This window comes from Eutrema salsugineum, unplaced genomic scaffold (assembly GCF_000478725.1).
Source record: "Eutrema salsugineum unplaced genomic scaffold, Eutsalg1_0 scaffold_6, whole genome shotgun sequence".
NCBI classification, from domain to species: Eukaryota; Viridiplantae; Streptophyta; class Magnoliopsida; order Brassicales; family Brassicaceae; genus Eutrema; species Eutrema salsugineum.
Window position 1 is genome coordinate 11060578 of NW_006256547.1, and position 25439 is coordinate 11086016.

The 25439-nt window shown below is 32.4% G+C and overlaps 3 protein-coding genes across 6 annotated transcripts; all 3 read left to right on the forward strand.

Annotated features, from left to right (window-relative positions):
• The first annotated feature begins 7267 nt into the window (after positions 1-7267).
• LOC112083539 lies at positions 7268-8576 on the forward strand. 3 transcript variants are annotated; one of them, XM_024151701.1, is made up of 5 exons: positions 7268-7487; positions 7590-7800; positions 7892-7984; positions 8098-8150; positions 8234-8576. In XM_024151701.1, exons 2-5 carry the CDS (start codon positions 7759-7761, stop codon positions 8358-8360), a joined length of 315 nt encoding a protein of 104 aa, XP_024007469.1. In that variant the 5' UTR covers positions 7268-7487; positions 7590-7758; the 3' UTR covers positions 8361-8576. The 3 variants fall into 3 exon arrangements, with proteins under 3 accessions (XP_024007469.1, XP_024007471.1, XP_024007470.1); XM_024151703.1 differs by having other exon boundaries at positions 7275-7487; positions 7598-7800; XM_024151702.1 differs by having other exon boundaries at positions 7285-7487; positions 7585-7800.
• Positions 8577-10276: 1700 nt separating this feature from the next.
• LOC18012429 (thioredoxin Y2, chloroplastic) lies at positions 10277-11953 on the forward strand. The gene is made up of 4 exons (XM_006395927.2): positions 10277-10578; positions 11187-11275; positions 11343-11520; positions 11644-11953. The coding sequence occupies exons 1-4, from the start codon at positions 10393-10395 to the stop codon at positions 11707-11709; spliced, it is 519 nt and encodes a 172-aa protein (XP_006395989.1). The 5' UTR covers positions 10277-10392; the 3' UTR covers positions 11710-11953.
• Positions 11954-22205: 10252 nt separating this feature from the next.
• Positions 22206-24680, forward strand: LOC18012430 (protein SET DOMAIN GROUP 41). Of its 2 annotated transcripts, none has more exons than XM_006395929.2 (5): positions 22206-22943; positions 23022-23064; positions 23141-23244; positions 23385-23483; positions 23706-24680. In XM_006395929.2, the coding sequence occupies exons 1-5, from the start codon at positions 22284-22286 to the stop codon at positions 24525-24527; spliced, it is 1728 nt and encodes a 575-aa protein (XP_006395991.1). In that variant the 5' UTR covers positions 22206-22283; the 3' UTR covers positions 24528-24680. The 2 variants fall into 2 exon arrangements, with proteins under 2 accessions (XP_006395991.1, XP_006395990.1); XM_006395928.2 differs by having other exon boundaries at positions 23150-23244.
• The last annotated feature ends 759 nt before the right edge of the window (positions 24681-25439 follow it).

The window sequence follows — 25439 nt, forward strand, 5'->3', positions numbered from 1 at the left end:
TTTATAGTTTACAATTAATGTAACAATGTAAAACTCAAGATATATATCCATATAAAAGACAATTATAAAATTGACATTAAGAAGAAGTTAAACAATGATTATAACCAACATGATCAATTTTATCGATAAGACTCAATTGTTGATAGATATTTTTTACAATGAGAAGTTTTTAACATTATCATGATATGAAATGTTAAATCTCCCAACAAAGAGAATAAAATTCTAGTAGAAATTCTAATTGATAGACCTGAGTCTCTCTTCGCATGAGTATTTAAGGGATGATACTTCAGGAGTACTAGTCCTTTAGACTCGGTACGGTCTTATTCACCATCCTATAGATGGCGAAGCATAATCTCGGCTAGATCTCTGGTTATTAAAGGGCTAATAAAAAAATTGAATCAGGGTGTTCTATCTCAGTATGGAATGATCCTTGGATACCTTCTTCTCGCCCGAGATCAGCCATTTGTAAGGGTTATAATTAGTACCCAAAACTTATGGTTAATCATTTGATTGATCCTGTGACAAACTCTTGGAACCTGGGACTAATAACGGCAATTATTGACCCAAAAGATGTGGAAACTATTAAAGGTATGCCCATTAGTAGATCTTACAGACCGGACTGTCTGGTCTGACATTTCACAAAGACCAGAAAATATACGGTAAAATCAGGATACCAAATTGAACACTCTGCAAGAGAGAGAGAGAGAGAGAGAGAGAGAGAGAGAGAGAGAGAGAGAGAGAGAGAGAGAGAGAGAGAGAGAGAGAGAGAGAGAGAGAGAGAGAGGAGGTATATGGGCCAGACATCAGGGCACTACAGGCCTTTACCTGGAAACTGAAATGTTCCCCAAAGTTAAGACATTTTATTTGGCAAGCAATATCTGGCTGTCTCTCAATATCGATTAGGTTAATCACTCGAGGAATTCAGTGTGATACACAATGTGCACGGTGTAGAGTGGAGGAAGAAACGATCAATCATATTCTTTTTGAATGTCCCGCTGCCATACAAACATGGGCATTATCGCAGATACCCACACCCCCGGCATATTCTCCATGCCATCGGTTTATTCAAACTTTGATCATCTATTTTGGAGAATCCCAAAAGATATGAATTCTACACAATTTCCCTAGATTGTGTGGTATATTTGGAAGGCACGGAATGAGAAAATGTATTCAAATATAGATATGGGTCCACAAGTGACCTTAAAGATAGCAGAAACTGAAGCGGCTCTATGGGAGGAGGCTCAAAGCTCCGAACAGGAATTAATACACTCACATCCTGGCAAAATTACAGACCACTTGATACCAGTTCTTCACAATGGCTGGTGGTGTTATATTGATGGATCTTGGAAGGAAACATACTTAGTTGCTGGTCTAGGCTGGTATTATTTTAAAGAAGGGACTCAGGAAACCGTAATAGGTGCACAAAATGTAAGGCGGAACCTAACTCCCCTACATGTAGAACTGGAAGCCCTTATATGGGCTATGCATTGTATGCTGGAAAATCAAAAGACTTCTGTAGCTTTTGCAATAGACTGTTTGGAGGTGGTGAAGATGGTGTCTACACCCGATGACTGGTCAGCATTTGATCTATATTTGGAGGAGATTGTGAAGATGAAGAACAGGTTTAGTTTTTTCTCTATTTCGCACATCCCACGCGAAAAAATTCAAGTGCTCAAGTCTACCCTCAAGATATTAGTTATGTAAATTCAGTACCACCAGTTTGGCTTGTCGAACTTTTTAGGTACTTAGACTGTAGACAAAAAAAAAATAAAAAATTCAAATTTGTCATGATCTGTAAAAAATATGGAAAATATTTGGATTTTAAACTATTAGAAATAATTTTGATATATTTAAATTAACATTATCTTTCGGAAACCTAAAATTGTCTTGAATTTATAACATCATATAGCATTGGACATATTATATTGGCTTAAAAAATTCTTAATTGTGTGATATTTAGCGCTTTTTTAACACATTAGCTATATCAAAAATATACATTTGAGAGAAGTTTGGTGGCTTACCATCATATGGTAGTACAGACCCAATAAGATGATAATTTTCACCATGGACCTTGAAACAATACATCCCATGTGTATTTTGAACAGAATAATCAATTTATGCACACATAGAAGTAAAAACTATGATAGAATTATATGCTCTTATATATCGGAGAACAAAGACTCACTTAAAAGCTTAACTAATAATGGTGGAGGCTCACAAGCAGTAGGGAGTAAAACACAACTTTGTTTAAAATAAATTGAGAACAATTGTCATTTACTAACTGCATCTGTTCAGTACATTCTAATGACCAAACCCAAACATGACAATCAGGGACATTGCATTAAGCTATTATTATTTGGTTCCTTTTTTCGTGGTCTTCATCCTTTTATTTTAAATTTTTAATATTATTAGTTCTAATATATTTAAAAACAGTTATAATATTATGACTAGCAATAAAAATACTCACTATTCTAACTTTTTTTGAGATAATGCTATCGTTTGATATTGGTTGAAAATCACCATCTATTCAAAATAAAATTTTAATTAATATATGTAAATTAACATTCCAAAAGTATATTTTTATAAATATATAATTTAAGTGACATACTGTTAATCAAAGATTGTTGTTGGGAGAACATTTTTTATTCTATTTAATTTCAAGTGTTCATTGATTTTTTTTACTTTCCTGCAAGCAATATATTTTTAAAATTATATTATATCAATTTTATATTAACTTTTACATAATTAATAACACAATTACAATATAAACATTATCAGCCAAGTTTTAATTACATCATTCAAGAGTAAATTTTAAAAAATGATAAAGCCAATACAGAATAACTCAATTTGATCATATTATTGAATAGATAAAACCTTCTTTGTTTAAGAATATTGAACTTGTAGATCTTATGCCAATAGTATTAGAAAAATTTGTAACTATAATAAATACTTTAACTTATGGTGTTGAACAAGTAAATTGTATGCTTGATAAATAGAATGTTTACCCATCTCTAAATAAAAACAAAAACAAAAACTGTGTCTATACTTCTTAATGAAAAGTTGTGCATCTTTAATAAGTAATCATGTCTTTATTTTGAAAAGATGCAATGCTTCAATATTGAAAAATAAATTGTTTAAATTTTTAACAATTGCAATCGTTTAATAACTATTAACTCAAGAGATGTAATGGTTGATAAATTAACCTTAATTTCAAGGGTTGCAATGTTTAGTAGATAACTATATACTCAAGAGTTACAATGGTTGATAAAATGACTATAATCTCTAGAATTGCAATGTCTAGTAAAATAATCATTACTCAATAACCATTAACTCAAAAAGTGCAATGATTGATAAATTAACTTTAATTTTAGAAGTTACAATGTTTAGTAAATACCTATAAACTCAAGAGTTGCAATGGTTGATAAAATGACCATAATCTCCATAATTGCAATGTCTAGTAAAATAACCATCAATAGTTGCAATTGTTCACCAAAACAACCATAACATTTAAATCTCCAACATTCATTTCCTATTAAAAAGTAATCATAGATTCACTAAATAAACAACACATATACAAATAAAAAACCAAAAGACATAACCATACAATGGCTAGAAGTTATATAAAAAATATATACAGTTAAAAGTATATTTAATAAAAGACACAACGGTTCATTCGTAGTTTTTCACAGAAATGTATAATTAAAAAAAACAAACGAAAAAGACACAACTTTATAATAATGATACCTTTCATATTAATAACTGTTATACACAAAAATTACTATTAATTTAAAAATAATAATAATACAAAGAAAAAATGGTTCATTCATAGCTTTTCATATCATTATTTTCTTCACATATTTAGGTTTTTGTTTGGTTCTTCCTAGCCTTTTCTTTTATCTTGAAACTTTTTTGTGATTTTTCATTTTCTTATTTTCAAGACTAAAATATTCATCACTTTCACATAAATTGGCTTCTTCTTTGTCTTTGTTTTTTTACTTCACATCTAAACCTATTAGTTGCATTATCTATTTTAGAAAGTACATCTTTAATCCTCATTATAGTTTGGTATATTATGTTTTCTATGTCAAATAAATTATATAACTATTATAGTATAACCAAAATAGTGCTACACTTGCATATTTAATAATAAAATAAATTTTAAAATCAGATTTGAAAATATAACTAATAAAATTATAGGACAAAAGATGATGTTTCCTTCTAAAATTAGTGATACACTAGCCAAAAGAATTATCATTTTTCTGTTTAGTCTTAATTTTTTGAATTTTCTTCCAAAACTATTTTTCTGGATATTGAGCGGATGTGACACCCTCTAATTTATCTATAGCTGAATATAATTTAAAACAAATTTTAAAATAGGATTAAAAACTCATAGGAAAAATATTATATTTCCTTTTAATATTAGTACTATAATTGCCAAAAGAATTACCAGTTTTAGTCCAAATTATTTGGCTTTTGTTCCAAATATATTTTCTTGGAGAATGAGCAGATCTTTCACGTTCCACTTCAAGTTTCTCTTTATTCATGGCTAACCATATACTAAAAAAAAAAATCTAACACCATTTTAGTAAAAATTAGAATTAAGTTAATTTGAGCTTTTTCAACAAAAAATTTGTGTATAAGGTGTTGTTTTTCAAAATTATAGAGCATTATTAAAAAACAATCAATAAAAAAATAATAAAGAATGTAACAAAATATATACAATCTTGAAAAGAAATAAGCATTAAAAGAAATAAACTTTAATAATCAGTGGTTATGTACCAAATGGTACAGTTAATAAAATTAAACGAAAAACACATATGTAGAATTGTAATCATTGAATAAATTAGCAGTTATACACAAAAATATATAATTAATTAAAAATAAAAAAAATAAACAGAAAAACACGATGGTCCACTCATAGTTTTTATTTTATAGAATTTCAAGGGTACAAATTAATAGTTGCAATAGTTTAGAAGAAGCATAATTTCAACAGTTGCAATGGTTTATTAACTATTAACTCAATAGGTGCAATGTTTGGTAAAATAACCTTAAACTCAATAGTTGCAATGTTTAGTAAATAATATATATTCAAGAGTTGCAATGGTTGGTAAAATAACTATAATCTCTAGAATCAATGTTTAGAGAAATAACCATAAAATCAATAGTTGCAATGGTTCACTCAAAAAAAGGTAACACTTAAATCTCCAACATTCATTTCTCACTAAAATGTAATCATAGATTAACTAAATAAACAACACATATACTAATAACAAAATAAAATACACAACCATAGCAAGCAGTTATATACATATATAAAATTACAATTTAAAAATTATTAATGGAATGGCATAATGGTTCATTCGTAGTTTTTAACAGAAATATATAATTAAAAAAAATAAACAAAAAGACACAACTTCATAATAATGATAACTTTTTCATATTAATAACTATTATACACATAAAAATTAATAAAAAAAGATAAAATAGTTCATTCATAGTTATTTATATCTTTATTTTCTTCATAGATTTAGGTTTTCTTTTGTTCTTCCTAGCCTTTTCTTTTGCCTTGAATTTTTTTTGTGATTTTTTATTTTCTTATTTTCAAGACTAAAATCTTCATCACTTTCATATAAATTAGCTTCTTTTTGTCTTCTTTTTTCAGTTCACATCCAAATCTATTAATTGTATTATCTACTTTAGAAAGTGCATCTTTATCTCCATAATAGTTTGGTATATCATTTTTTATGTGTCAAATAAATAATATAACTATTATAGTATAACCAAAAGTAGTGCTACACTTGCATATTTAATGATATATTAAAAATCAGATTTTAAAATATAACTAATAAGCTCCTAGGAAAGAAGATTATGTTGACTTCTAAAATTAGTGATAAACTTGTCAAAGAATTCTCATTTTTCCGTTTAGTCCTAATATTTTGAATTTTTTCTAAAAACATTTTCTGGATATTGAGAGGATGTGAGACCCTCCAATTTAAGATCTTCTTTATTCATAGCTAAATAGAACTAAAAAATAATTAAAATAGAACTAAAAAAAACATAAGAAAAAATAGTATGTTGCTTTTTAAGATTAGTAAAATAATTTCCAAGAGAATTACAATTTTTTTGTTTAGTCCAAATTTTTTAGCTTTTGTTCCAAAAATATTTTCTTGGGAAATGAGCAGATCTTTCATCTTTCATTTTGAAGTTTTTCTTTATTCATAGCTAACATCTAATAAAAAATCTTTCTTGTAACACCATTTCGGTAACAATTGCTTACAAATGAATAATTTTATGATAAAAGAATTTTAAGTTTATTTGAAGTTTATCTATTATAAGTTAATATATAAGGTGTTTTTTTTTAAATTAAGAGATCATTATAAAAAAATTTCAATAAAAAATAATAAAGAATGAAACAAAATATATATAATCTTGAAAAGACATAAGTATTAAAAGAAGCAATCTTTGATAATCAATGGTTATATATGAAATGGTACTATTAATAAAATAAAACAAAAAAGACATAACTGTAGAATGATAAATTTTATATAATTTAGTAGTTATACATGAAAATGTACAATTAATTAAAATAAATTAGAAAGACACAATAGTTCAGTGGTTCATTCATAAAAGCAACTTTTATAATCAGCGAATAGATATGAAATATTACAATTAATAAAATAAAACGAAAAGACATAACCATGAAATAATAACATTTATATAAATTAGCAGTTATACATGAAAAATTACAATTAATTAAAACAAATAATAATTAGAAAGATACAATGATTCAATGGTTCTTTCATAGAAGCAACCTTTGATAATCAGCGGTTATATACGAAATGATACAATTAATAAATAAAACGAAAAGACACAACCTTAGAATAATAACCTTTATATAAATTAACAGTTATATATGAAAAGGTACAATAAAAAAAACACAATGGTTCAGTGGTTCATTATATGAAATGATATAATTAAAAATAAAATGAAAAGACACAATCGTATAATGATAACCTTTATATAAATTAACAGTTATAAATGAAATGAAAAAGTACAATAGAAAGACAATGATTCAATGCTTCATTAGTAATTTTTTATTTTTTTATTATTAATAAATATTTGTGTTGATATAATAATATACGATATACAATTTAATAATTAAAAGACAATCAACTTTCTCCAGTTGCTTGACACGTCAGCACTGGAGAAAGTGACACGTGTCTTCCAAAAAAAAAAACAAAACAATTTTCCCATCTCGCCTCTTCCTATCCCTCTAGACTTCTCGCCTTCTGCCGTTACCTCCCATCTCAGCCTAAACCCATCGAAAATCCTGTCCCAATTTCTTCTTCCTCAACTTCTCCCAATTTTTGCGGTCCTCTGGCTTGCTTCATCCTCCCCAGCTCTCAATTTTTACGCTAAGTCAGTCTCTCTCCATCGTCATGCTTCTTTTGCTGATATCTACTTTCGGATTTCCGGCAAAGTATAAGGTATTTGGTTCTATGTTTTCCTGAGTTCTGGGTTGAACTGGTTTTTCGATTTTCGATCTAGGTTCTCTCGATTTTATTTCCACAAGCTTAATTTCAGCGCAGCTTCACAGAAACTGACGACTCACGGTAGCAGTGGATTAAGCACGAGATGACTCATACTTTAAAGCCGGCCAGAGACTTGGTGGCATATTGGGTTGTTCATCTCTCGGAAAACTAGAACAATACCTCCTCATATTTTGCCCACCGAAAATCTTCATCATAATCACTGAAAATGGAAGTAGAAATTGAGGATCGCCGAACGCATAAACCATATGTACGTTTCTTGAGGTTTTGAATTTTGTCATTAATATCTTGATGATCTGTAGTGGATTCATTTCTTTAGTTTTGGCCTGACGTTTTGATAGAATGAAGAAACTGATACAAAACTTGCTGCTTCTGGTGAGATGGAACTTAACATTGCTCCAATTCTCAACAGGATTGATAGCTTCACGCATACTGTAAGCTGTGATGATAATTTCCCTACGTTAAGGCATTTTCTTAAGTTCAGGAAGAATTCAATATGCCTATCAAGTTTATGCTATTCATCAAGTGTCCTTCTTCTGTAAATCAGGGAAAACAATGCTCAAGGAACTCAATAACTAATTTCTCAGAACACATGATCATGTGAGTTTAAAGAGATCCTTTACTTTTTTTGTATGTACGATGTTATTACATTCCCATGAATATATCATTTCAAACATGATCAGGATACACAAGGAACATGTTGAGAAATGGCAGGAGGAGATCAAGGACTCGCTATCCGATTTTGATCTGGACAGATATTCTTCTTGGAATCTGTCATCACCTATCAAGGCTATTTGCATTTTTCACTAAGTGGAATTGCGATTCCCAGTCTACATGGGGGAAATGCCGTGTTATGAAAAACAACGTGATAGTTACACAACCACAGCAACAGGCAATGCCTTTGACGAGAATTTACAAGAAAATCAAGAGGAGCTACAAGCCCATGCTGGAAACAGGACTGCTTCGAATATAACAACAGAAGAGCCAGCTGTGGTTGACCTCAGCACAAAAAAAAAAAACAAAAAACGGAATAAGCAGACAGTCAGGTGTGTATTCTGGCTTAGCGTTTCCAAGATTTTCTCGATTTGTTATCAATAAATACTAACCAATTCTATTTAAATATATGGCTTGTAGGTAGTCTAGAAAAAAGGTTGAACCTGTAGCACCTTTTACGAAAGAGTCTCTTGCTGAAGCTAATATAAAATTAGAGCCTTGAACAAGAAAGATAGGGAAAGAAGAATGGCTGAGATAAAAACAATCTTGAATCTTATATTTATGCTACAAAAGCGAATGTGTGTGCTTTTATATAAATCTCTTATCCCGGCTACTTCATGGTTTTGTTGTTGCTATATAGACTTTTTTTTCCCTATACCTATATATCGTCTCAGTTGGCATTCTTCTCAAAACTCAAAGCTTTGGTTTTCTTTTGGTCATTGTACAGCTAGAGACACCTGAGTTTGAATAGATATCCACCCAACAAAAGCCAAAGGCGTTTGTTGAGAAGCTCGATGAGGCAATGCATTATTTTACTTTTGATCTATATATACCATTGAGTTCCAATGATGAGTGTAAGCGTATTACAGTAAGGAGGGTCTGGGTGCTTTAGGTGCAAGCTTAGTTTTACATGGACGGCCAGGATGCAAATGCCACAGAGTACAAGGAACGGCTTGACTCACTAAAACCATTGGCAGTCCCTTATCTTTGTGGTTTGTTCTCTGCTCATTTTATTGAACTGGACCTTAATGAACATATTCTTATAAACCATTTGTTATACATATGCACAGTTCAGATGAGCTTATAGCACGGTCAGTAGCAGTATTATACGCTTAAAAATACCAAATGAAAGTGAAGGAGGTACGCTGACTGACATATCATGATTTTTGCAGTTTTCTCATTACCAAAAAAACAAAACAATCCGGCTGTTGGAGAATCTCTGGAAGCTCCACTTGTGGTTGCCACTCCTCGGAAAGTCAGCTCCTCTCGGGAAGACAACTGTGATGATAAACATTTTGTATCTGAAACTTTCGATGTTTCTTTTGTAATGAAGTTGGCTTGAGTAACGTTTGACTTCGTTGTCTTTATGTGAAGGTTTGTGTTGAAATGACATTTGGCTTTGCTCAACTATGAGTCCTTCAAAAGTGTCGTATGTGGTTTGAATGAAATTGGGTATGACTTGGTTTCAGAATTCTTCATGACATATCATACATATATTGAACACCAAACTTTAGATTTAATATAAGTTAACGTCAAAAAAAGATTTAATACAAGTTAAAAAAACATACAAATGAGTCTAAGTAAGATCTTTTAATATTTTTTTATACTAACTTAATATTTTTTCTTCTGGCTTATTCTTACTATGAACACTTTTTCCAAATGTTGTTCTATAAAAGAATGTAAAGATGTACGTAACAATGTAAATAATGTAAAGATTGTTTTCAAGCAATACAACCTAAAAAATAAAGCTTTTATCTATGTATTTTTTACTCATATCATGTTTATAATTTCTAGAATGGTAGAATAATTCTTCTATTTACCCTACTTCTAAACTTAAAAGAAATTTTTTTTGATAAAGATTTTGTTTTTAATAAACTAATACTAAACAGTTAAGCAAATTACTAACTATATGTATATATTAACACAAACATATTTTTAAAAATATTATATGAAATAAAATTTTTGCGTATGCGGGTATAAACCTAGTATAATTAAAACATCCTCTTATTTTTAACGGGAATTGTTTTTTTTCCTCGTCTTCTCTTTCTCCTTACAAATTGGATTGTTATCCAATGCCAAAATGTCCGTCCACTTTTAACTTAATACTACCGTTTTCCCGGCTTCTTCAATGGCGATTTCTCTCCCCTCCTCCTATGCCTCTCCGCTTTTCTCCCCGGAATCACGTAACTCCATTTCAGCATCGTCGATGCTAACTTCTCTTTCATCACTGCGCTTACCGTCTCAGATTCGCCGCTTCGGAATCCGCCACGAGAGGCTTAACTCGCCGTTATCGTCTCGCTTTGCCCGGCTCACTGTGAGTTCTCCATCCACTTTCACCACTTCTTGATTCGAGATGTAGAATTTCTTACTATTTCCAAAACAGTCCTGTGATTTGGGGACGAATTCTATTTTATTTCATGTTTAGTTTCTTAGAAAGAAGCAGTATGTGTAATTACGATTAGAACAAGAAGACAGAGAATGAAACACTTGATTTTAATGTTTTTAATATTGTAATAATCAGGATATACAGCATTAGATTGCGATTATAAGTTCTAAGCTAATAATAAATTTGCTCAGAAGGAGAATTCTTCAAGATTTTATATGGTGTGAGATTTTAAATATCTATATTGTGTGAGATATTATGTGTTTATAGCTTCATATCAGTTTCTGTAATTACAAAAATGTGCACTGATATTCATTCCCGGTGGAACAAGAGTAGATGGTTCTGTACTTTTGACAATAGCCAACTGATACTAACATTAAACTTTAAGAATTTAGTGACAGTAAACTTTATCTGGTCAAAGTCTGTCAGTGGATTGTTCTGATGTAATGTTGAGAAGTATGGCAAATTCGTTCATCTTTTTCTCTGGAAGCTTTTCCATATTGACACTCTTTTGTTTCGTGGGTAATGATTCTATGCAGGTTAGCGCAAAGAAGCAAACGTTCAATTCTTTTGATGATTTGTTAAAGAACTCTGATAAACCTTTACTGGTAGACTTCTATGCAACATGGTGAGTTAGGTTCAGGTTATATTATTTTATTTCTGATGAAGCCAGCACCAATAGTTGTGTCCTGCAGGTGTGGTCCATGCCAGCTTATGGTACCTATACTCAATGAAGTGAGTGAAACTCTGAAAGATAAGATTGCAGTTGTGAAAATAGATACTGAGAAGTACCCAACTCTTGCTAACAAATATCAGATTGAGGCTTTACCTACATTCATCTTATTCAAAGATGGAAAACTCTGGGACCGTTTCGTAAGTTTACGCATATAATTGTATCAACCAGATTTAGATAGAGCTGTTTTGTTTTTTTTTTGTTCTGTATACCAGAAAGTCCATAACTTTTCATGACAAGTTTTGCATTTTGGGTTCTCGCAGGAGGGTGCGTTGCCAGCGAACCAACTCGTTGAACGGATCGAGAATTCTTTGCAAGTGAAGCAGTAGATATGCAAAGTCAAGAAAAACTTGTCGTCTATGAACAAACAATCCGTTGTGACAAAGATTCATTGTTTATTGATTGCTCGGCACCTATTCATACATGACATCATGATATGCAGAGATAACTCCATTTTCCTTGTTTTGAGTGACAAATTCCTTATGATATGCAGATACTTTTCGGTCTCTACTCTGTTCAGTTTGTTGAAAGTTGTAAGTTATTCAGTTTTTATATTTTTCTTAAACATCGTAACTTGGTCTGTTCATTTCGGGTACGAATCAATTATGATATCAAAGAAACAGTTTATTTAAATAATAAAATAGGAGTGCGTAAAAATAAGGAATAAATGATACAACTCTCTATTGAAGTCGAGCATATCCTTCAGCTTCACTGGCATCAAAAACAAGAAAACTCCACAAACAATGTCTTACTTGCCCAGTTCGTCACAAAAGCAACTGACACATGCTCACATTGCTTCTTTACCATGTATGTAAGTAGATTGCTCCATAAGTTGTGGATGATTTTTTAGCAAATATGTTTCATAGTGACTAAACATCAACCTAAGAGCTCTTAGGAGATGTGATCATTAACATGGAACAAGAAGAGCTTGTATCTGAGGAGCCACTGCTTGTGTCAGCCGGTCTTATGACTCGATCTAAGACAAAGAAGCTTAAGAGAAGCTGTTGGAAGTTTTCTTATTCATCTATGGAGCCAACATGAAGCTGTGATCCAAGAAAAAGATATTCAAAACACTTTGGTATCAATCCAAGCCTAAGATGACTAACACATGAAGATGTGATCCATTATACTCTTATATCTTTGGGTTGGTTTTATCCCAATGATTTTTCCAACCAAGGTTTTTAACGAGGTAATGACTCACATCCTGCAGCCCATTGTGTTAGCTTCTAAAGTCCATTCGGCCAATCAAAAAAGCAGCTCAAGAATTATGCGGAAATGGACTTGAAGAGTCATTCAAATTTTCATTTATTTATTTCTTTTTTTCGAGTTGTTAAATCTTTATTTCCAAGTTCTTTATAAATCTGTGTAGATCATCACTTTGATCATACACCTTTCCTTTTATCAAACTTTATTCAGAGAAGTGTTCTCTGTGAACTTCTTTCTCTTGTTGGGTTACTTTAAAAGTTCTTCGGTTAATCAGGTGATTCCACCTCACTTGACGCAGCTATATGCTTGCAGAGATCCTTTGAAACGTTTTAAGTCGAGTCTAGGGCATAAGGCTTTACATACCTAATCATCTGGCTCCGTGGATTCACTTGATCAACGTTCCACCGCCTTGTTCTTCTTTGGATCGCTTACAAGTTGATTGTGGGACTTAGAGTTTCATATACTCTATCATCTTTCTCCACGAGCCATCTAGAATCAAGGATTATCCATTTACTAATCCTTTGAGTGACGATAATCATATCAGAATGTCCTAATAGCTTTTCAATTTAAAAACAATTGATCAAGTTCTTAAAGGAAATCATTAGAAACAAAATCATGTGGAGAGAAGATTATTGAATTAACTGATGAGTATCCAAACTTTAATTTAATTAATATCGATGTATATCAAACAGTTACGATGGTTGTTTCTAATCACAATATTTTATGTGATGTTGCAAAAGCTTAGGATGCTTGTAGCGGTAATAGTGAACAAAGTTAAGCTGGCATATGCATTTTTAGATTAGCACTAGATCTATATTATTATTTGCGAAGTTAAAAATTCTACTATTATTTGCGAAGTCAAAAATTTTATGTGTCAGTCTATACAGCGATTCGTTTATGTGTCATTATTAAAAAAAAATATGCGGCGTTTTAATTAATTTTGATAGGACAATCATTAATCCTACATGTCAATATATGTGACATGACTTTTTTTCATCGATCATCGGCCATCGAGTTTGTTCACGGTCTAACAATTTTGTTCTCGGTCATAGTCACCGAATCTGTTAAATGGGCCACCAACATAGAAACCCTAAACCCTAAAGCATTTATCTTACTCTATATATAGTTATATACCCGTATCGTCTATATATTTTTTTAACCTATGTGTCGTCTCGACAGCGATTCGCTTATGTGTCATTATTAAAAAAAATTATGTGTCGTTTTAATTAGTTCTGATAGGACAATTATTAATCCTACATGTCAATATATGTGATATGACTTTTTTATCGATCATGGGCCCATCGAATTTGTTCACAATCCAACAATTTTGTTCTCGGTCATAGTCACTGAATCTGTTAAATAGGCCACCAACATAGAAACCCTAAACCCTAAAGCATTTATCCTACTCTATATATAGTTATATACCCATATCGTCTACATATTTTTTTAATATACAACGACTGTCACTGTCTTCTTAGGTCGTGTTCCTCTTCTTTATTGTTCGTAAACGTCTTTTTATATATTCGTGTTCGTAAAAAGATATTTAGGAAATGTGCTATCATATCTCGTATGTAATTACATTTAGGAGTAATCAGTTATTGTTCGTAAATATAGATTGACCTGAGCTTCTTTATTGTTTTCCTTAAACCTAGAGTTCATCCCGCAAACAATAGCTGATTGACTCGAAGTTTTGGAATCATATATTCCAATGGATCTAACAGGTAATTGTAAATAAGAATTATTGTTAATTAGTTTTTTTTATAAATACAAAAATTAGTTAACTTGTTATACTATCCTACTCACAAATTCTCTAATTTATTATTTTGATCACTCTAATTCATTATATTGATCTTTTTAGTAGGAAATCACGTTTTACCTTACCATCTCCATTCGTCACAAATTATGTGGTTTGACAATGGTAACTCAAAAAATATATAGGAAAAGCATAACAAGTTTTTGACTTGGATGGAAATGCAATCAAATGTCTCAAGAAGCACAGTTGCTATTTTATACCGAGTTTCCATCCAAATGGGTTTGGCATCCTAGAATCCAACAATGGAAACTCCGTATGAGAGGTACCTCCCGAAATTGTGTTCTAGAGCCATTTCCCGAGCAGGCTGGAGAAGAAAACGAGCAAAGTCGAGACGAGGATTGCAGAGGTGTTAACCAAGTCCCATTTGAAGAGCACAACTCCAGGTGGGTTAAGTCATGGCATTAGAGACAACAAGAAGAAGACAGTAAACAGCGTTGTCTTCCACATCAATTTCCATTCAGTATAAAGAGTATTATTTTAAGAGACCTATATTGTTTAAGCCTCAATCAAAGTAAAGAGAGAGAGATTCCTACGCTAGGGCAGTCCAATAATATTGTTGCTGAAGATTAGATCAGAGGATTTTTTTGATGGCACTAGTATAATCCAAGCAAGAGCAACCAATGCAGAAAACAAATTTAATTCTAGATCGGTTACCCTCGTGATGGCCACACCTAGGGATACTAGGGCTAATGCCACAATTTGGGAAAGAACAAACCCTAAAACAAGGTTAAAAAAAAACATGTAATGAGAATTTTTAATTGATCAGATGAAATTTCACAAAAAACCAGCACAACTCTGTGGAAGAAATGGTTTTTTTTTTTAAAGAACAAACTCTGCAAGGGCATATGCTGGTGTCAGTGATCTTAGCCATTTGATAGAATCCAACTGGATAAAAACAAAATCTATCAAAGTGTAGGATAAGAATATAAAACAGAGCACACACTTTTTATCTTTTCAATGTCTGAACTTCGATCTACACAGTTTGATTAATGCTATCAAAGGTCAATTTACAGCTTGAGCTATGAATCTTGATGCAATCATTACAGATTGAGATATGAACATGTTGTGTTTGAGGCTGGTATTAGCGAGACCAGAAGAAAATGTCATGACAGCTTTAAAAGAGAGGAGAGATGAGTACGGTGTTGTCTTTGGTGTAGGAGACATTGGAAGTAATTAGAGAGTCTTTAAGAAAACTAGAAGTATCCAAGCAACAGAATGTGAATCAATCATTTTTCATAAAAGTATTTTGGATACTTTGGTGGATCCCATATTTATTTTGTGATTTTGAGATAATATAGTTGAGAATGTGACATGGAAGGGCTCTCTTTTTAGAAGATGTCTCTCTGTAGGGTATTTCAGAAGGACCATTTTTATAAAAGCCAATTTAGGGGGGGGGAGTTATTGGGAGTTGGATTTATAAAGATTTTGGTTGATTTTAAAAGTCATGAAATTTGTCAAATCTTCAAGAGTTTTGTTAGATTTGTAAAAGTTGCAAAATTTTTTGTAGATTTAACAATAGATTTGATATGGCAGACTTAGAGAATCCAAGGGATAAAAGTAGTATTTTGAAAATCATGATTTATGAGTTAAATTATAAAGAATCATTATCCCAATAACACTATATTATAGCAGAATCATAGAATCATTAAAATACAAATTTTTTTAATAACAATAGATTTTGATTAGATTATAGAAATCATCAAACCAATAACAATTGATTTTTACGAATAACAGTTAAATCTATTAAGAATATAAAAATTCACAAACCAATAACCATAAAATCTTAAACTCTAAAAATCTTCATAAATTAACCTCCCAATAACACCTCTTTAAAGTAGACTTGGATCTTTGAAAAGTTACATTGATTCCAAGAGAGTTAATCATATCTGTTGGATTGGATCTTATAATCTCTTATGACATTGTATTATCACTGAGTGCTTTATACGCTAACAAATACTAACTCAAACTAGAACTTGATGCAAATATATTAAAAGTACTCAACTTCAAATGAAACAATTTAGTTCCATTTTGTTTATATGAAGCTACATGATTATTATGGAAAACAAAAGTTGGAATATTTGTGACGTAAATCACATTTTGGAGTTAATTAACTTTTTTTTTATTGTTCAAAAGTATGAAAGGATCTGATGTTTTCAGCAGCAAACAAAAATGGATATCATATTATGAGGGGGTACTTAGCGAATTATGTAAGTATTAGTAAGTATGTGAAACACATGTATCTATGAAATGGTCCTTGCTTTGTATCACTTCTCCGGCTACATTTACCTTTCATGAAGCTGAGGAAGAATAAGAACATAGTGAAGGTCCATTTAGTTGTTTTAATGTTACATGTGCAATGGCATGTGGTTCCTTTTTTTTGATGCGGCTAATTAATTTGCTTTCATCTTTTTAGGGTTTTCATGGTCTGCTGTACATTAATCTTCCTTAAATGCTGGTTTCGTTTTCTGACTATACATATATATTTGGATAGTCAGAATCGACCGATAAATTTTTTTCTTGGCTGGAATGTAATCGTATGTTTCCCGAAGCTTATATGTCTCCATTATTCAGAAATACCTTCTAAGTTTGTTTGGAATTGTAAAGATGGTTGATGTTTTGATGAAAAAGCTAATTGATTTGTCTGATGGAAGAATAAAAGCTAATTGATTTGTCGAATGGAAGAATAAAAACATGGAAGTATAAAAAGATGGGAAAGACAAAGATGATCATGAATAAGAAGAGAGAGGGATAGAATTAGAAGAATAAAACCGGTATAAGAAGACAAAGAAAAATTCTAAGACCAAAAAAAAATCATAGGAAAAGAAGAAGACGATGAAGGAAGATAGAAGAAGTCGAAGATGATGAAGTAAAAGAAAGATCGGAAGGTGAAGGAGAAGGTTACAAATCAGAAGAAGAAGAAGATAATGCAGGAAAAGGAAGAAGAGAACCCGAAAGAATAATAAGCTAGAGAAGAAAAAGACGAGAAATAAGTGAATTTGAAAGATATAGAAGAGGAATAAAAAAGAAAAATCCAAAATGGATGAAGAAGAAGTATGAAAACAGGATATGACGAAGAAAAAATAAATAAATAACCAGAAAAGTAATAAAAAGACAGATGAGACGAAGATGTTGAAGTAGAAAAAGACAAAGTAGAAGTAGAAGAAAATTGGATTATTACACGAATTGGAAGAAGGATAAGACAGGGAAAAATAAACATAGATGAAGAAAAAATACTAAGAGGGCCCGAAGATGAAAAATAAGAAGTTGAAGAAGACAGAAATGAAGAATAAGACAAAGAAAAACCATAAAGAAATCATAGAATATGAAGAAGACAACAATAATGAAAAAGAGATCTAAGAAGAAGAAAAAGAAAGAAATAAAAAGTCAGAGAAGGCAAAGATCATGAGAAAAACAAGTGAAAAACGATAGAGAAAAGGAAAAAAGTGAGAAAGAACATAATTTAACAATTTTTTATTATTAAATATTCTTAATCGGAGATAAGATATATTGAATAATAGTTTTTATATATAATTAAAAAACTATGTTGTAGTCTATATAATATATTTTTTAATGCATTATTGTTTTCAAATTTAGATCTACAATTTTAATAAGTGATTTCGTACTTGCTTAGGAGAAATATAAGAACCGACAAGAAAGAGAAACAATTCTGGCGAAACAGGAAGAGAGTTCCGACGATAAAAAGAGATAGTCGTTTGTAATTACAATGTTTGAGACAACAAAAAATTATTTATTAAATTATCGAGCAATATGAATTTCATTTATCGATGATACAACCCCATATGAGAAACACTGTGTGCAATCATATGTAAATGAAGATACGGATTGAGTGTATAAAAAAATTTCATATAAGCAATAAATTTTGTTGTTGCTGATGAACATGAAGTATTTTTGGTGTCTTATTAATAATGTTGGCAGAAAACATTTCATTTCAAAACAATAAGTATATCTTGAGAGAAATGAGTAATCGAAACTCTAGATACTTTTTATGTTATTGTATAATATATTTGATTTTTAGCGAATGAATTAACTGACTTCATAATCGAAATGAAATTTGATGAAAAGAATAATTTTAAAAACTTATTGGTCTATTTGGATCATAGCTACTGAAAAATCTAATTAAAAAAATAATAATCATAAGAAGAAATCGGAGAAAAAAACTAATATATAGTAGATGAAGTGGAAGATAATAATATTTCTGATCAGTATTTCCTTCTTGATTTTTTTTTTTTGGTATGAAGTATTTCCTTCTTGATGTGCCAGCTAATGGATTATTTGTGCCACTGATAAATATAAATATTTTTTAGCTATAAAGATAATGATATTTCTGATTAAGATTTTTTTTTCGATGTGTCTCCCAATAGATTATTTTCTTAAGCAAAACTTTTTGACATGACATGAAAAAAGGAATATTTTCTTAAAACTATACTTATCAATATTCGATTTCTATAATTTTGTAATTAGTTTTGTATATATCGCATTGCGCTTGGCGTGGATCCCCACGTAATATCATATTATCAAGTTCTAAAAAACTGAAGGTAAAAGTCAAAACCATCTACATAAAAAAAGCTCTATGCCTTAATACAAAGAAAGCTAAACAAACAAATAGTATTGCTATTTTATAATTCTTTATGTTTATTATACTAATACTAATTTCATAACATGTGACCTTTCTAATCATCAAGAATTATAATAGAGAAATTTACACTGCTTAGTTCTTTTTGAGTTTATATTTACATTTCTTGGTACTTTCATTATGAGTAGCACTTTTTTAACAATTTGCCTAGTGAAAAGACAACATGAACCCCTTATTAACTTTCACATTCTAAACCGGCTAATATTAATCAATATAAACCGACAACTGTAATTTATACGATGAATTGATGTTGTCTCGGAATGGAAGAATAACCTTTATAGAAAAACTGTCACCATCGACACCCAGTTCAATTGTTATACATGTCCTCCACCGATATGTCCTCTTGTTTGACCTTTCTCGTTCATTTTCTCTATCCAATCGAAGAAAAGAGATTAACGAATCGAACTTGCAGACGAAAACTTTCCCGAGAAAATTCTAGAAACCAGCTAGAAAATGTGCGAGCCCGATGATAATACCGCCAGAAACGGCGTCACTCCTCAAGCGTCAAGGTCAAGGGAGCTTCTGATGGATGTTGATGACTTGGATCTCGACGGTTCATGGCCGCTGGATCAGATCCCTTACCTCTCCTCAGCCAGTCGCATGATATCTCTGATTTTCGTCTCCTTTTCCTCTGAGCAGCCTTGCTCACCTCTCTGGGCTTTCTCCGACGGTGGAGGAAATAATCACGCGACCGCCAGTGGCGACGATGAGAAGAACAGCTCCGCCTCCGGTGTTACTTCCTTCCGTCTGGCGGACTATCCTCTCTTCCTCCCTTGTTAGTCTCGCTGAGCTTTTATTTCCTTTTCCGATGTGAAAATATATCATTTCCTTTTTGAGATTATAGGAATTTCGATACATATTGATCATAGGCTCGATTTTTGAATTTTTTTATTCTCATGGGATGCCTTAAACTTGAATTTCCTGTTAATTATTTCAGTTTAAACGTCATATTTCTTTTTTAAATTGCTTCTGTTTGAGTCAGTGACCCCCGAACCTCACCAGAATCTGGGTACGAACAATACTCCAATAAAAAAAAAATTCATTTGGATACGCAATCGGCATGATTCTGGGTATGAATCAAACAAGGCAAAAATCTGGGTACGACACCGGCATGAATCCATATGCCGCTAAGTTTGTTGTTCATCCACACCAAATACACCACACCCATTTATGCTCCATCCATCACTTAGCCAACTGGGTATATCCATATGCGATTACGAAATTATCACTTGCACTTTGTCTTCTGATGTTCATAGTCTCCATTCATCACTTACTATCCACTCCCACAAAATCAATATGTACACGTAAGTGGGTATATCCATACTCTTTCCCAAAATCGTTTCCCAAAATACACACAATGATGCTCCGTAAATCATTTTTCCATCTAGACCACATTAATACCCATCATATGATATACCCTTTACATATTCCGGGAAATTATTTCATAAATCCTATAGATATATCCATAATGAGGGAAAAAATTGCATTGCATGGTGGTCCTACTGATCTAAACATGCTAAAATTCACATTGATTTTCAAAATTCACGTTGACCTTTTCCCGTCTTGTATTCATTGTCTCTATACATCTTTTAGGATGTCTTCCAATGCAAAAACGTGTAATGGATATACCCAGATATACTCACAACGTATCATAAAACATGATTACATTCTATCTATACGTACATATCTATAAAGTTAAAACGTGAGTATGAAAAGGATATGACCATAATTTTCCAAAGTTCACACTACAAAATGTTGTATTTGTATTCAGTCATACATATCCATAAATCTAAATGGTCACGTCTAATCCGTATAATTAATACGTTCATAGTTTAGCCGGAATTGATAATGACTCTGTGGCTATGTCCATAACTCTGCCAAATTCACAATTCACGTTCACTAACCACATGGATATGTAGTATAACAACAAATTACGTGTCCACACACTCAGACTCAAGTTACGACGAATTATTTGTATACATCCACCCGATATTCATAGTTTAACCCCTGTTAAACTGGCTATGTCCATAGTTTTTCCATAATCACATTGCTCGTTGCCGTATTAAAAATCACATTATTCATAGTTTAGTCTCCTATGAAACTGGCTATATCCACTGTCTCTATACAGTGATGTATAGTGGATATCTCCATATATATCCGCAGCGGCCATGTCCATAGCACGTTAAATTCGTACAATTCATATGTTCATAGTTTAGCCGGATTGATAATGACTTTGTGGCTATGTCCATAATTCTGCCAAATTCATATTTAACGTTTACTAACGACCTATTTATCACTATCCATTTATTCATGGACTCATAAAGTTAATATGGTCTGGTACACATGTCTACACACCTTTTGGCATGCACACGTAATGATTGTGTGGATATACAATTACAGACACTTGATAACAGATTAATTAGTTTTCTATGCATAACAGCCTAATTCGTTACATGGAGATGTACACGCCACCTGACTATTACTACCATTTTCGTCGTAGCCATCTATCACATGGATACGTACACTTTATCAGATTACAAAGCATTCAAAGAAGTTACATCAATTTAATAATCAATACTGACCCCCAACTTTGACTAAAGCTTCCGGCCATATTAGACCACACAAGTTACATCAACGACCATAATTAATAGCCGCCGCCGTTCGCTTAGTACATTAATGATCTTGCCGGCAAATTTAATCGATACTCGGAATAGATACGCCGAATCGATCCCGCTGTTGTAGCGACCCATAGATGTCTAACGATTATTCATCTAACGTTCCTTATTTAGATCAATCATAATATCTTAATCGGAAATGAAAACGTTCTAATATGGCGACTGGAGAACTGCTTCTTCCAAAAAATGACTTAAAAAGGGTTTCGAGTGAGATGCTGTAACAAGAACCGGTATACACACTTATATTAAACCAGTATTTCTATCGTCTTGGTAAGGATTGCATTGGAGTTTCACAAACTTGCACTAAAAAAAGCTACTTAAAAGTAAAGTGCTAAATTTTGTAAATAGAAACTTGTAAACGCCTCATTATAATAACATTCGATTTGACTTAAGAAAAATATTGAATTAATTATTTTACCTGAAAAAAAAAAAAACTAATATAGCCTGGATATCCTTAAACGACGTAGGTTGCAGCCGATATCCTTCCTCATATTGTTCCAAAACAACGTCATAGTGAAGCCAGAAAAAATTGAACCAGTGACGACATCGCCGGAGATGGAGATTATGGCGGCGGATGATATCGGCATCGGCGTAGATTTATTCCCGCCGCTCTCTCCTCTCACCTTCTCTCTCTACGACTCGTTCTTCACCTCTCATTGCTCTTGCTGCTTTTCTCTCCTTTCCCCAGCTCCACCGCAGTCTCCGGCCTCTCTCTACTGCTCCGCCGCTTGTTCTCTCACCGATTCTCCCATCGTTTCCCAAATAATTCCGGACCATTCCCTAATTCTCTCCTCCGACATCCGAGCCGCCCTCCGTCTCCTCAATTCCATCCCCTCCTACGCCGTCGTCGCTGCTTCGTTGCCGCACCGATTCGGTGGTCTTCTTACCAATCACCACCGCCTAATGGCTGATTCCTCCTTCTCTGTCGCTATCCAATGCGCCGCCAATTTCATCGCTGTCGTTCTGAGGTCTGATCGGAAAAACACCGAGTTAGAGGAAGCGGCTATCTGCTCTGTGCTAACGAACGCTGTAGAGCTGCAAGATAGCTCCGGACGCGCTCTAGGAATCGCAGTTTATGACACGCGATTCTCCTGGATCAACCATAGCTGCTCTCCAAACGCCTGTTACCGTTTCGTGATCTCTCCTCACAGCACCACGACGCCGTCGTTTCAGGATTATCCGAAAATGCTTCCTCACACCACCAACACAGAGAAGGTTATCCTAAGACACATACATTCTCATTTTTGACACTATACAACTTAGAAATTGAAGAGCTTTTTTTGCTTCTTGCAGGAACAAATTGGTGTTTGCAGCCGCATCACCTCCCTCTGGGAAGGTTGTGTCTTCATTTTGAATGTTACAAAGATATCAATTTTTATATTTGTCCATTTTATTTTTAATAATTTGTACAGGAAAAACAGTGAGATATGGTCCAAAGGTAGTTGCGAGAAGTATCAAGAGGATCAAGAGTGGTGAGGAGATTACTATATCATATATCGACCTAATGCAACCGACGGTTCGTTTTTGAGAAACCCGAGAATTGAGTTTCTCTTGTTTCTCCAAATTCATATGCTTTTGAGAAATCCTTCTATGTAGATAGGTTCATAGGTACATGGTTTATCTTGTCTAAAAAGTGTGTTCCTTTTTTATCATTAGGGACTGAGGCAGTCAGATTTGTGGTCGAAATATCGATTTATATGTAGCTGTCGACGATGTACAGCATCACCTCCGGATTATGTGGACTCTATTTTAGAGGTATCAATACAACAGAGGCCTCACAACATGTAAAAAGTTACTCCTCTATCACTGTTTTTTGGTGTAGTTGCTCAGTCGCCGTAATTTCAGATCAAAAGCTATCCAATTGTCAACTTATTAATCTGTTTGCGTAATCATCTTTTTTGTCTATACGTTGCAGGTACAGCAACTTTGTTTAGATAGCTCCTTAAAATAGCTAATGTTTATAATGCGTCTATCTAGGGATTTGTTGCGTTGGAGCCTGAAAAAACAACCGTTGGCCATTATCACGGAGCCACCAACAAAGATGAAGCAGTGAGAAAGATGACTGATCACATCGAAGAAGCCATAGGCGATTTTCTATTAGACAACATAAATCCCGAAACATGTTGTGAAAAGATTGAGAGTGTGCTGCATCACGGTATCCAGATCAAAACAAATTCACAGCCATCTCAACATCTGCGGTTACATCCGAGTCACCATGTCGCTCTTCATGCCTACATTACTCTGGCTACTGCTTACAGAATCCGTTCGGTCGATTCTGAAGCTGATATGAGGAAGGCTTTTGACATGAGCAGGATAAGTGCAGCATACTCTCTCCTTCTTTCAGGTGTTTCTCACCATCTCTTCTCCGCAGAACCTTCTTTTGCTATTTCCGCCGCAAATTTCTGGAAAAGTGCTGGAGAATCCTTGTTAGATCTGGCCAGGAAGTTTTCGATGGAATCCTATAGAGAATATGATGTCAAATGCACCAAATGTCTTATGCTGGAAACCGGTAATTCACACAGTGAAATCATAGAAAACTGTAGGCAGATTCTGAGGTGTCTCAGTGACATCTCACAACACGCGTGGAGTTTTCTCAATCGCGATTGCCCTTACCTCCAAAATTTTAAGAGTCCTGTTGATTTCAGCTTTAAGATGACAAATGGCGAGAGAGAAGAATCGAGTGAGGACCAAAGGATAAGTGTTCTCCTACTCTCTTTTCATTGCTTACTCTATGCAGACCTTCTGACTGGTTTATGTTACGATCGGAAGTCACATTTGGTCTCTCAATCGATAGTGTGATATGCGGGTGAGGAATAGGTATTCTAGAAGCCATATAATTTTATAGACTTTGCCCAAGGGAGTTGTTATGATGTAGTTAAGTGCCAAAACATGTACGAATATATTTTGACTCATGCTGCGCGCAAGATAGTTTTTATATATTTTTTTCTTAGATGAATTTTGTTAAAAAAAAATATGTAAACCAAGCACTTTGCGTAACAATTAGTGAAAAACTTTTTTTCTTCTTTTTTCTCTTACCCCAAGTGTAATTAGTTTTAAATGATTGTTTTATTTAAATCAAATACAACCTACAATATGGCAGAATAATGGATATATTTACTTAATTTTAAGCCAGACTTCGTACTCTGTTACTGGTTTTATCATTTTGATCATTTATATTAACCCTATTAATTTGCAAGCAATTTTGAAAACAACCTTATTTTATTATTAATGATGTGTTATTAAAATTTCGACTCATAACATCTTATACTAATAAAAGTGAAGCTATATGCTTTTAAGAGGTCCACATAGGATTTAAAAGACTAATTTTATTGGTCCACATCAGCATTCAAAATTAAGGAAAATTTTCAATTTTTAATATTATTGTTGAATAAGAAAATTAAGAAAGTTTACAAATTCTAATATTATTTCTGAATAAAGAATTCTGTATAATTTTTTTATTGGTCCACCTCAACATTGAAAATTAAAGAGTTTCCAATTTAATTATTGTTTTTAAAATTCTTAAAGATAAATAAATATTAAAAACTAAAATAAATAATATTAACATAAGAAATATTAAATTCAAATTAGATATATATACACAATATTTAGAGGCTCTTACAGTAGCATCCAAATTTTTGTCACATAACTATAATAATTTTTAAGTTTTTTTTCTATATGTTCAACCATTTCAAAAAAAAAGAAAAAAAAAAT